The sequence below is a fragment of the Tasmannia lanceolata genome, unplaced genomic scaffold (assembly GCF_043159265.1).
Source record: "Tasmannia lanceolata isolate RefF3 unplaced genomic scaffold, GAP_Taslan_0.1 ptg000006l, whole genome shotgun sequence".
Taxonomy (NCBI): domain Eukaryota; kingdom Viridiplantae; phylum Streptophyta; class Magnoliopsida; order Canellales; family Winteraceae; genus Tasmannia; species Tasmannia lanceolata.
In genome coordinates, this window is record NW_027518683.1 from 11002313 (window position 1) to 11016403 (window position 14091).

Below are 14091 nucleotides of genomic sequence, written 5' to 3' on the forward strand. Positions count from 1 at the left end.
AGAAATTACTGCTTTTAAATGTACTTAAAGTTTGAAAGATACATATGAAAATGGTTAGAAACTATTATCTTTTGATATACTTGAATTTTGAAAGATATATAACGAAAATACTTCATACACGCTCCCACGGTGCTCCCAAACTTAGACTCTTCTAGACCCTCACGCTTCCTCGCCCCCGCTCCCACCTCCGCCCTCGCCCCCGCACCCGCTTCGTGCTTCTTAGGGTCTGTCGCATGTCAGACCAGCCACATTGTGAATGATGACAAAATCTGCTGAAAAGTGAGACTCTGTGGCTGGTCTGACATTCAACAGATCATCTGCGAAATGCCTTTGCGATGGATGCTAGCAGATCCCCATTTTGCAAGCAATCAAACCCGAAGTAAATAAAAAGTCTAGAAGCGACGAGAAAAAAGTCAGTATAAGGAATGACTTAGAATAACAACACAAAGTGCAAAGGATAATAGATATTAAAATGTTGAGAGGCACAACGTAAAGGCAAAAACCAAAAAGGGATAATGACAGACATTTCTTCAACATAACCAAGATTACGAGCATAGGAAAAAATTTTGATTAGCAAGTAATCTTTATTATATTGTTTATGTGATCACAAGAAGTTCCATACCTAACTCCATAAAAGGAAAAAACCATGAAAAAACTATATAGACTTGTGACAAGAATTATGTACTAGTGCCCAAATTAGTTGTTGAGTACACCGTTTCAAAAGGTGAGACTTTTCTGAAAATGGTAACAAGTTACTGGACTTTTCTGAAAATGGTAACAAGTTACTGGAGCCATAATTTAAGAAGTTGGTGGTGTAGGGACTCAGAATGCATGGCAAGCTACAACAGAAGCTTGCTAAGCAATATTTGCCTTAAAATTTTCCCTAAGCAAATCATATTTTTGCTACCAAACGGGGTGCACACTTCAAATGTTAGCATACAACTTTCTTATTTGTGGAACTATGAACACACTATAATATTATGTGGATAGTATAAAACCAAAGAAATATTGCAGTAGTAAGACATATTGTAAGAGTAAGAAAAGGGAAGAAGAAAAAATAGGTCCTAAAAGCAAACATACTGGTGATGTCTGCAGGTGGGGGGCCATATGGTCAAAACAATACAAAGCTTCCAAAACCTTTTCGTTTTTCTATGCCACAATTGATTTGATTTTTCCAGAAGTTCTGGAATCAAATGGACTGGTTTTAAAGTCTTTTATTGAATGAGTGTACAGCCTGCAAACCCAGCAGTTGAAAGAAGACATACAATTATCCTCAATATAAAGTGCTTTGTGGGGAATAGATCTTTCATGGATAGTTGTGCAACAAACAATGGATAACTCCTATACTGGACTAGATCCTATCCGGAACAATTTATCCAGCACTCTAACAGGCAGGAGTTGTAAAGGGGTTGTTTGACTACAGGACAGGTTTTCAAGAATTAGATTTTACTTTGGCCTGGCTGCCTTGTATTCCAAAATAGGTTTTTTCTAAGAGAGGTTCCAGCTCATATGATTACTATAGGAAGAACATATATTTAAAAAGAGAGGTTAAGTGGAGGTCCAACCTTTGGCTGAAATTGCACTATCTTCCTCTTCAAAAGATAAAGTGTATTTCTGAGATAGGTCTTATCCTGGATAGTTGGGTGGCAAGCAATGGATAAATTGCATCTTGGACTATTTCTTATCCACGATAATTTATCCCCCAAACAGACTCCAAAACAAAATTTCCATGTAAGAATTCTGGGTTTCAAATCTATCAAATAAAATTGGGGCTTTTGCAAATGAAGTCTTCTACTTTGCTTTGACTTCATTTGCAAAGAGAGTCTTTTAGTTCCACAATTTGCAAATAGAGTCATCACTTTTGGGTTGATTTTGCAAATCAGGTCATACCATCAATTTATGACCAAAATACCCAATTGTAGATTTTTTTTACCCTTAAGAAGCCCAAAATGTCGTTGCATCTGAAAAGATGAAATTTATCTTTTAAAAAGACCAAAATACCCATGATGCTCACAGATATGCTTTGATAAGGCAGGTCACACCGAGTCAACTCAAACCCATGCATCTGGTCGGGCCCACCAATTTGCCTTATGTTTTTATGGGGTGGAGCCCATGTATAGGCAGGTCACACCAAGTCAACTCAAACCCATGCATCTGGTCGGGCCCACCAATTTGCCTTATGTTTTTATGGGGTGGAGCCCATGTATAGGGTAGGGTTCATAATTTTACAGCATATGTTGTGATAGGTTGGGCTCATTTTTTATGCATAGGCCAAGAATGATATGATTGGGTAGGTCCCACGATCTCCACCCGAGCCCATGTATAGAGTAGGGCCGGTAATTTTTGTCTTTTCATGTATAAGAATGCTAGTATATATAGAAGGAATTTTGGTCTTTTTATAAGGTAGTTTGTCTTTTTAAATACAAGGACATTTTGGTCTTTTATGAGTAAAGAAATCTACCATGGGCATTTTGGTCACAAACAAATGACATGACCTAATTTGCAAAATTCATTCAAACGTTACGACTCTATTTGCAAATTGTCGAACAAGAAGACTCTTTTTGCAAATAAAACAAAGTAGAAGACTTCTTTTGCAAAAACCCCAATAAAATTTTGTATGCATACTCATTATGAGTCACATGCATAGTTCAAGAACGGAAGAGCAAATAGCAAAAGTACGGACGAGCCATTAGCAAATTAAGTATGAGAAAGACCACATGAGCTGATTTATACATGAGCCCACGCAAACAATTTTCCATCAAGAGGTTTGGTCCAAAACCCGGGCTATCGGAATGAAATAGATTATGCAGGTTACAATAAGGCTTAGCAATGATAACATACAAAATATAGGTAAAGAAAGTAATATTACCTGATGCTTGTCTGCCCACCTGTTCCATCCAACGAAATTGACTGTCAGAACTAGACTTTGGCACACATACAAATGAAATGGAAAAACAAAAGAATATTTCTACCATTCAAAAAAGAGAATATTTCTTTATTTCTGACGGAAGTTAATCAATTAATGATAACTATATTAAACAAGGGATGCATTCATATTTACATCTGCTCATGTGAAAGAATTACCTAAAATGCAAAACGAAAGTGATGAAGGAATATTTCTTTTTTTCTGACGGAAGATAATCAATTAATGATAACTAAATTAAACAAGGGATGCATTCATATTTACATCTGCTCATGTGAAAGAATTACCTAAAATGCAAAACGAAAGTGATGAAGGAGCAGTTCTCTCACCCACAAAAATCAATAGCCATTTTCTCCATTTTCCATTCATTGAGGAAGGGGTGTTTTTATTTAATTTCATGGGATTTGGGAAGCCTTTTTATATTCTTTGGTTTTTTGGGTTTCTTTCATGGGATGAGTTTTTCTTTTGTAAATAGGATTTAATGACTTACAATGGTGGGGACCATCCACTTAAGTCATGACTTAGTATCTTAAGTTAGCGTTAATAAGTTAGTGGTGGGGTCTATCATCCAAGCTGGTTTCTTATGTTAGTCACTTAAGAGGAGGTTTTAGGGCTAAGATTAGAGTAGTTTAGAGGGCTGAGAATATTGCTACGGTTTGTGGACCCCGATCCGAGGACGGTGCCGAGGTACGCGAGATCCCTCCCTGCAATCCTCTAAGATCTCCACAACGTGAAGGAGAGCTCTGCCAAGGAACTCTCGAAACTGTTGCCACCCTCACAGCATAGCATGAGTGGCGATATAAAAAGAAAGAGATATATCCTGATCCGGAGCCAAGGCTCGAAACCAAGATATATCTGAAAATAACTCAGAGTCGCCATCCATGGACACGCCATGGAACCAAAAACAAATGCTCTGTTTGCAATGGATAACCAGAGATACAAAAGGTCCGTGCCTGATGACGAATGGAGAAGGTCCGAAGAGCGCCCCAAATTCGCCCGAGTGCGAACACTTGGTCTCTTATGCCATTTATTATTAACCTTGAAGAGTTTTTAGGCGAAAATCATGTGAAATGGGAACAATCCTCAGGAGTCGTCTACCTAAGTATGCATTTCCTGAGAATACAAATAATAAGAATACACAAAATAAAATAAAAGATGTGCCACCTAAAGATAACTAGGTTATGAGTGACATGCCTAACTGGTGTCTAAGTTCTGGTGGACAAACACATGCATGCTACGGCTACAGGTATAAGGTCTGCACAAGAAAGTAAGAAAACACATCAAATCATACAATAATAACACAACAAATCCTAAGACTCTAAATGATTAGCCCGAGTCCTCGGATGGTCTGATGTTCATCCAAAGAAGCCTACGTATCCCCGCCTCCACGAGAATCAAGGCAACGTAGTTCTTCGCACCTATTCTAAACTAGGATGCCTAAGACACCTAGACCTCTATCTTAGACTCGATCTAAAAGACCGGACTAATTATTAAAGCTTCTTGAACGATTATTTAAATTCCAGTGAATTGTAGATTTTAGGACACCCTATATGCCCTAACTAAATGCAGGTTAGCCCTAAGCTAATGCAGGTGGTTCCTACAACCTATGTGTAACTAGGCTGTATTTCCTAAGGAAAACAATGGGATCACTAGCGCATTCTAGACCTAGTCATCAGTCGGCGATGTGAATCGCCAACTGACCGGACGGAGGCGCTCCTATAACTCTAGGACAAACCCCTAACTCTAAAACAAGCACACAATAACCACAACAAATCAAAGACAAACTCCCTAACTCTAAAACTCTCTATCTAGGACAAACTCCTAACTCTAGAGGAAGATCTTGTTGAAAACAAGGCTTTGAAGAAAAAGGGTTAAAACATTTATTTACAAAGTTTGGCTGGACTTGGGATAAAGATCCCAAGCTGCACTACGTACCTCGTGGAAGAGGATCAAGCCAACGTAGTTCGAAAATCGAACTCCCTAGATGATTTTGGATTTTTCTGGTTTTCAAATGTTTTTGAAATGCTTTTATATTTTTGACGATTTAAAAGAAGTGTTAACACCCTTTTAGCTAAAGGGGATCCGATAGAAGAGCCTCATTACCCACCATATCGCGGTAGAGTAATTTAGAGGGAAACGGGATCCCTAAAGCCTGGGGGAAAAGAAAACAAGCGAGGGAACTAAAATTCCGATACGAGACAAAAGATCTCAAAGAGATGACCAAAAGCTGACGAGGCTTAGCCAGAATCCAAAAGAGAGGAGCTCTAACCTGCGAGGGAAAACCCTAAATAAACGAGAGATGAAAAATCTTCTAACCCTAAGGGCAGACTTCTAAACAAAAGGGACAAACAAGAACCCTATAGGAAGAACTACGGAACAATCAGCCACTAAGGAAAGGTCCTAACTAGTTAAACGCTCTGAGAGAAGGAAATCCCTTAACCTGCGAGAACTCTAAGGAAGGAAGGGAATAGATTGGCTCAAGAAACGTTCCATCATCGCCAAAACCCAAGAGATATTTCCAAAAATCAATGAAACTCCGAGAACCGATGAAAGTTTCGAAAAAGCAAGGTAAATCCCAAAATCGAAGGAGGTCCTAAAAAGGAAATGAAAAGGAATATGATCCTAGGATAAGAATAAGATGCCCATTCACCACGTAGAGATATATGGAAGTAAAATTAGAACATAAGAGACTCGAGAGTGACTACTCCAACATGCTAATCAAATTTTGCTTGGAAACAAATGGAGAATGCACCTTGAAGGAAATGAGAGTTAGAATCAAGGATTTCAGCAATTATCAATAGCAACAACAAAACTGTTTGTTGGGACCAATGGCTTCCATGAATTGGTCACTAATGCATATGCGAATTCCTAGCAGCTCGCTGTACATACGATATCCCTACGACCTTACTTCCAATATTACAAGGAACCTAATTCACCACCGAACACAACCATTGAAATTTGCCAAAATACAGTACGGTCAGGTTAAAAAGTCAAAATGAGTTAAGCTGCCTATAAAACACCAAGCTCTTGTCCTAACCTAATCATTTACCAACCTGAGCTTGCAACCATATAAATGATCCTCACAAATCATTTGCAATTCAGCAATCCCTTCTAGCATGGCCACAATTTAGACATGAACTATGCTCTCTGTACATGTACAGGACATGAATACAAAGCCCATAATGTCATTCATACATCCAATCTAACATGATGCCCACACAAATGCTGCAATATAATGCTCCAAGAACAGCACAAGGCTATCTCTTCTATCAGGCAAGCATTAAGTTTAAAGCCGCCCTCAAGAATTTAATAGAGGAAACATAGAAAGAAATTCTAAATCCGAGGCAATTAAGAAATTTACTATGAGCTTGAATATGAAATTGACCTTTTATATATGCATGCGGACTAAAAGAAGGTAAGTAAATTACCTGGACCCCTAAATGACAGCAAATGATAAACCAGAAATATGAAACAATGCCGAGTGTGATTGCAGCGATGACAAATCCATAGCGAGAGGAATATGATGACAGAATTAGCTTCTCCTTTCCTCAAGGATCCATGAACACATAGCTTTGAAATCTCCCTTGCGCTTTTTTTTTTTTTCTAAATGAAATGGAATATACTCTGATCTAGAAACCTAATTTTCGAACAAAGAAGGATGATTCTCAGATCTTAAGGTTTGAGGAGTGAGTTTGGGGGAAAATGGCATGGGTTTGGTGGAATGGTTTTGAACTGGGGATAGGAGATGGATGGCGGAGCTCGGTTGGGTTGGGGTTAAGAAAAATGGGTTTGAGGTGGGTTTTAGAGAAGAAGAGAAAAATGACGAAGAAGATGGTGGCGCAGATTTGGTTGGAGCTCCGATGGGGTTGCCGGAGATGAAGGTTATGGTCGGTGTAGGTGTGAAGGTGGTGTGGCTTTGCCGGATTCCGGCCGGAATCGGTGAGGATGACCGGATTTAATGGCGTAAACAAATGTAGAAGATGTTGATGGAGGGTTTGCTGGGTAACAGAGATGGGTTTGAGGTGGTTTTAATGGTCAGAGAAATGGGATGGAGTGGTGGCTGGAGGTGGCGATGGGATTCGGCTGTGGGTTACAGAGGATGAGGATGGTGGCGGTTGGTGGTCGGATTGTGGGTTTTGAGGAGTGGAGGTGGGAGATTGCAGAGGGAGATGGAGATGAGGGTTTTAATTGCTGGGTAAATATAGGGTTCGGATTGGGGTAAAAGAAGATGGAAGATGATGGTGGCTTTGATTGGTGGTGGTGGTGGAGGGAAATGGTGGCGGTATTGGAGGTTTTCGATGGGGGAAATTAAGTGGGTTTTGTTGGTGGTAGAAGGAGGTCTTGGGGTCTGATTTGCAGGGCAAAGAGGTTAGGGCTTTATGGCTATTGGGTTTTAAAGAAGGGGTTCGAGGAGGGTTGATAACTGGCCGGTTGAATAGAGGTAGGGTAGGGTCGGATTTTGGGAAGGAAATGAAGTGGGTTTGATTGTGGGGTGGTGGCTGCCACGGTGTTGGATGGATCGGTTGATGGTGGGAAGGGAAAGAAGATGGGTTTTTAAGGAAGAGGTGGTGGGGAGTGAAAATAGAAGATGATAATGGTGGTGGTGGGTCGGAGGCTAGCAAGGTCTTGCCAGAATCTATGGAGGCTTACCGGAGAAAATGGGTTTTGAAGAAGATGGGGTAGGGGCTGTAAATAGGGGGTTTTGGTGGAGGTGGAGATGGGGTTAATGGCGGTCGGAGGAGGTGGATGGAGGAAAAATTGTCGGATTTGAAGAGAGGAGGTAGATGGGTTTGTGAAGGGTGGTGGTGGTTGGGATCTCCGATTGGAGGTGGTGGCTGTGAAGAAGCAGAAGGTGGCGGTTGGAGAAGGTACGGCCGGATTCCGGTGAGGAACCCACCGGAGAGGATGGGTTTAAAGGTTTTGGATTTTGCAGAAGAAAAGAAAAATGGAGGTGATGGTGGTGGTGTTGGTGGTCGGAGGACCGGAGAAGATGGCGTGGGGCCGGAGAGAATGGGTTTGGCCCGATTCCCGCAAGGATGGCCGGACGGTTGGGGAAGATGATGATGGGGCGAGCTCCTTCTCCACCTCCCTCTCCTTCTCACTTGCGGCTGCAGATGGGGCTCCCCCTTTTTCTCCAAAACCCTAACTCGATGGGTTTTAAAGAAGAAGGGAAAATGGTAAATTCGCCTCTCCCCTCTTTCCTAATGGACAACCCACTCTAGTGTATTTGACTATTCTTTTAATCTCAGAGGGGGGTGCCTGGGTAGAACAGACCCCTGAGAGAAATGATATATTTGACCCCATTTATTCCTTGGACAACCTTCTCTAATGTATCATCTCTTCTTTAATTCACTTACAGGGCACTCCCTCTTGGATGAGTTAACCCCCTATCTGAATTTGCACCGCGACACTATCGAGGCTTGCTCACTAGGCGAATTAGCTCAGATCTTGACGAAATTTCACAGGGACCTTAGTGGGACCCTAAGCTAGCCTAAGGTGCAATTTGGGGTCCTAACGCACTGATTTGAAAAAGTTATGCATAAAACATGGAGGTGCATGGCACGGTCAAAATGGGGTGTCTACACGGTTGCTTGAGAATGTAAGGGAGGTTTATTGTGTAAAGTCTTTTTTTTTACATTATTGGATTTTTTTAAGGAAGTTTCTCACCCCAAGAACCTGTACAAACATCAGCACCATCTTGGTGTTTCCCCTTCATTTCTACTCAATTTTCTCTCATATTCCGACTATTTCTCCTTGCACATCAGATTTGTCCAGATCTGTACTTGTCCTTGCGTTGTTTCAAATTGGTATCAGAGCCAAGTTGAATCCATGGATCCACATGGTAGAGGTCGTGGTGCCCGTGTAAACTAATGCAACAAGAGGAAATGTTAGAATTGAAGAGAATGGCAGAGTGTTTGACACGTGATTTGCAAAGCTTGCAGCGTGTATATATATACAGAGAGAGAGAGAGAGAGAGAAGAGTTTCTACACACTAGTGTAGATAAGATACCTACACACTAGCTTAAAATACAGTGGGGGCCACATCGTTTGGGTGATCCAAACCATTCATTTGATTGGCCCTCACATAGATAGGGTGTGACCAAAAAATCAGCTCCATAGGATCATCCCAACCCTACGATTTGTGGAGGTAAAATGGATGTGTATAGACCTTCACAAATTTGTCCATTTTTTGCCTCCACTGTTCAAATGGTTAGAATGATCCTATGGAGCTGATTTTTTGGGCACACCCTATCTATGTCCCTATCTATGTGAGGGCCCATCAAATGAATGGTTTGGATCACCCAAACAATCTGGACCCCACTGTATTTTAAGTAAGTGTGTAGGTAACTTATCTACACTAGTGTGTAGAAACTCTTCTCACATATATATATATATATATATATATATATATATATATATATATATATGAGAAAACGGTTCCTACACATATTTGTAGATAAGTTATCTACACACTAGCTTAAAATACAGTGGGGGCCACATTATTTGGGTGATCCAAACCATTCATTTTTAAGGCCCTCACATAGATAGGGTGTCCACAAAAAATCAGATCCATAGGATCATCCTAACCATTCGAACTGTGGAGGCAACAAATGGACTAATTTGTGAAGGTTTAAAGACATCCATTTTACCTTCACAAATCGTAGGGTTGGGATGATCCTATGGATCTGATTTTTTGTAGACACCCTATCTATGTGAGGGCCTTTAAAATGGATGGCTTGGATCACCCAAACAATGTGGGCCCCCACTGTATTTTAAGCTAGTGTGTAGAGAACTCTCTACACATATGTGTAGGAACCGTTCTCTCTCTCTCTCTCTCTCTCTCTCTCTCTCTCTCTCTCTCTCTCTCTCTCTCTCTCTCTCTATATATATATATATATATATATATATATATATATATATATATATATATATATATATATATATATATATATAGATATAGAGAGAGAGAGAGAGCAAAATCCCAAATGGAGGAACTAGAAGGCAACCGCAGTGAAAAAGAACTCGTTGATCATCTGAAAGGGAGCATCAGGGAAGAAAGTAGCGACAAGATGAAAACCCTTTTCATGAGTCCAGGTACCGTGCACTACACGAATGTGAGGGCCTTGAAGAAAGGTTGGCTAGGGCATTGGAATTAAATTCGGGTAGAGTGCGAATCAAAGTACCTAATTTTAATGAAAGGCTATGCACAGAGGAGTTTCTTTATTGGGAAGTGAGCTTGGAGAATCATTTTGAATGGAAGTTGATGGCGAAAGAGAGGAAAGTGTTTTTCGTGAAGATGGAGTTGAAAGGGATCACTCTCCAATAGTGGAAAAGGCAACGATCTAGACAAGGGAAGCTGAAGATCTACACATTGGAGCATATGAAGCAGAAATTATGCAAAACATTTTCTGCTGGCAGAGTAGCATTCAGACCGAATGACTATGAAATTAAAGGTAGAAGAGCGTGCAAGATTACAAACCTAAGTTCAACAATTTGTCCATCTGTGTAGGGTTGAACGAGGCGGATGAACAACTGGGTGTGCATTAACTTCTAAAAATAACAAATAAACAGCAACCTAGCTAATGAGGCCATTCCAATCACTTAAAACAAGTAGTTGACAATGTGGGCCCCTTACTAACACTCATCCCACTAATAGCTTCTAAAAATAACAAATAAAAGATAAAGAAAATACACAGAGACCTAGCTAATGCCAGGTGGGACAGGATTTTTTGATACTATGTAATGCCAGGTGGGACTCCTGGTCCCCAACGTAATTATTATAGTATCAATGAAAATATGTCAATTTTCAAAAAAAAAGTGTACAGATTATTTAAATTCCAAATGGCAACCACTACATGAATTAACTCATAGTATGTTCACTTGACAGGATTCATATTGTTCATATGGTGAAAATTTGAAATTCATTAAATTGTAAATTTAAAACTTGGTGTGGAACATTTAATTAACATTTTGGTTGGACTTCAAGCTTTGTCTAGCTTAGGAAGTTTTAGTTCTTCCATCAAACTACAGCCACATATTTTAGGCTATGATATCATTATAACATGTTTGAGAAGACAAACTAGTAAATACCAATTGTAATTAGCATTGCCTACTTGTGTGGACTGATTAAAGATCATATGATCATTACCATCATACGTTTCAGAAAAGGCAATGGTATCATAAGGGGACCAAAAAACATTTCGCTTTGACTAGCAGCTTTGAAGTTCTGATCCAATGGGGTTTGTGCAGTAGTTTCACAATCTTTCAACAACCAAAAATGTCATGCAAATGAAATTATGTGGTGTGTTCATAATGGGATTTTAGCTCTGTTTTTACTTCTTGTTTCTATACTTTTGGATACTTTAGGATGCATGGCTTAATTCCATGTACACGCTGCATAATGCACAGGTTAGCTAAAATGTTGGGAAGGGGCATGTTTCTTCTGGTCAGAGCTTAGAGTAGATAGGGTTGCAGTAGAACCAGCTTGATAGATCCAACCTTCGATACATAAGTTTCCAATGTGGATACAATCGGGACTCGGGAGAAAATGTCCGCTTGAAATTTGATCAAGTTTGACCTTTACAAACCAATCTGTACAGTTTCTTTGGGTTTGATTTGCTGAAAATTTGCTTTCGACATAGAAAATGGCGCATAAATTGTTCTTCAAATTAATTTCTGTTCTTTTTACTGGTAATATGAAAACAACAACCCCTCAAAATTAGGCTGCAGAGATACATCTGCTAACAAAAACACTATGAAGTTCATCAGGCAAAAGGTCCATCAACTCTCCAGAGGGAGAGGAAGTTCTGCTGGGAAACTTCGTGAAATCCATACACCACACCAGTGTCATATCTCAGCATTTTTTAGATAACCGCATTTGAATTGGAGGGGGTTGGCAAGGAATCTGTCAGATACTTTGTCCATTTACAACTTGGAGACCATTTGTTCAGTAGCACTTGAATTTTGAATTCCCGTAAAGACAAATCTAATCTCGTGATCTGTCTCAATGGTAATGCAATCAAGAAAGAATAAAGCAATGATTACTCTTACTATGTATAAGCCACAACTGTCACAACTTCCAATCCCTCTAGAATCTAAAGACATTAAAGTTTAATATAATAAAGAATGAAAAGCAAATAACCACTACTGATACATCTGTTATAATGGTCAGTTTGGTGGTGTTTTCTCTATTTTGTACATAATTACACTACTGTCAATGAATTCTTATCTAAGTTTGCTAAAATTTCAACAGTGTGTGCTAGTATAGGCAGAAATGTGAAGAATAATAAAATAGCAAGAGAAAGAGATCATGATAAAAATATATATATATATATAAAGGCACAGATCAACGTACCCAGATCCCAGACTTGAAATTTGATATTGTTATACTGCACGGTTTCCACATTAAACCCAATTGCTACAATCATAAAAAAAAAAAGAATTATCAAATCACTAGAAAGAATTGGACAAATGATAAACCTAATAAGATCAAAAACTCAAAATCAAGAAAAAGCTAAAATACGCACTAGGAATTGTGGAAACTACTTCTCCCATCTGAAGCCGATCTGAAGGAGATGAAATTAAAAACCAACAAATCCCAAATTGAAAACCCTAGAAAACAATTACAGTGAAGAAAAGAGAATGGGGGAAAAAGGATACAGAGAATTGTCGTCTTCCCAGCATTATCGAGACCGAGAACAAGGATTCGCGCTTCTCTATTCCCGAATAGCGATGAAAACAGTCGGGTGAAGAGGATACCCATTGCTCCAGTGCAAAAGCAATGGTGGAAGATCCGACGGTTGATATTCCTTCTTCGAATGAATTCAGAAATCCGAAGGAACGAATCCCTGTAAATGAGAACAAGGCGAGGAAGAAAAGGTAGAGAGATCTGAAGATATTAAAAAAGAATAGGGTTAGCTTGCTGCCTTGCTGTTCTTGAGGTGGGCTAAATAGGAAAAACAATAAATTGGAGAAGAGAAGGGAGGGTGGCTTGAATTGGAAGCGAGAGATATCACCGGTTTGGAAAACTGACGTTCCGAGCATCTGCTGTGCTGTCTGACCCACGGAGACAAAATGACTAAATTAACCCCGATACAAGACTCATGTAAGTCGTGAATTTGTTAGGAACTTAGAAAAGGCTAAAATGGAAGTCACTTTGGATCCGTAGATCCGATTAGCAACCACTAGGTCCGCCCAAATGCTGTTAAGAACACCATGATCGGATGATCTTGGCCATTGATCCAACATGCCTTGATAAACCCTCGTTTAGGGCTCCCCAAAGAAAAGTTAAACTGTTTATCTTTGTAGACCTGTCTATGCGTAGTGTGTGTGTTCGGGATAGGGCTGCAACTCGGGTCGGGTTCGGGTTGACTTTTTCCAACCTGGGTCGGGTTCGGATTGAGGGTTTGGCAACCCAACCCGAGTGAAACCCGATATTTTTTATAATTTTTTAATTTTCTAAGCTTAAAAACTTGGGTTGGGCTAGTAAGTCGGGTTCGGGTTGGGAAAATGGGTTCCTCAAGTCGGGTCGGGTTGAACCTCGTCGGGTTGGATATCAGGTCGGGTCGGGTTTGCGTTGGATAAATGGGTTCCTCAGGTTGCATCCCTACTTCGGGAAGCCATATTGGTTCCCTCCGGGACCCCTCGTATTGTTCTATGAAGTCAATGGTCTTGATCTCACATCATACTCCAATGCCCCTTGCAGACCAAAATATTACTTTCCACTCTCTGCCCAGTTTTTTTTTTTTTTGTTTCTTCCGTTGGTAAGCTCGGATTGATCGTCGAGGGTTGAAGAACATAGTCTTTACTCTTACTAGAGGTTGAACCCAATACTATCTTCGTAGTCATGTATAATAAAGAAGGGGTGTATTTCTTACTTAAAAATAAGGATACTTTTGCCCATAAAAAATTGCTCATAAATATTTTAGTACATGGCTCACATGCAATCCTCACTCTTAATCAACCCATGATCGCGATTAAATAACCATTTTGTCCTTCAAATTAGCTATACATCTGATATTTTAGTACATGGCTTGCGTGGACACCTACTAATTTTCCAACGTTGCCCTAATTTTTCATTTCTAGGGTTTTTTTTTTATCAATGCTAATAATTTTAATTTAAGCATAAAAATCCGTATTTGGGACCAATTCTAAGTTAAGAGTGTTGC

The 14091-nt window shown here is 39.8% G+C and overlaps 1 protein-coding gene across 1 annotated transcript in view; it reads right to left on the reverse strand.

Moving 5' to 3' along the window:
* The window catches only part of LOC143879662 (ADP-ribosylation factor 1), a 30812-nt gene extending 17834 nt beyond the window's left edge, over positions 1 to 12978 (reverse strand). Inside the window, exons 1-4 of the mRNA XM_077382157.1 lie at positions 12584 to 12978; positions 12451 to 12489; positions 12279 to 12341; positions 2870 to 2888 (exon numbers count right to left, since the gene is read on the reverse strand). Of these exons, the coding sequence (XP_077238272.1) occupies positions 2870 to 2888; positions 12279 to 12341; positions 12451 to 12489; positions 12584 to 12686 (224 nt within the window). The 5' untranslated portion in view covers positions 12687 to 12978. The remainder of the gene's footprint in view (positions 1 to 2869; positions 2889 to 12278; positions 12342 to 12450; positions 12490 to 12583) is intronic.
* Between the last annotated feature and the right edge of the window lie 1113 nt (positions 12979 to 14091).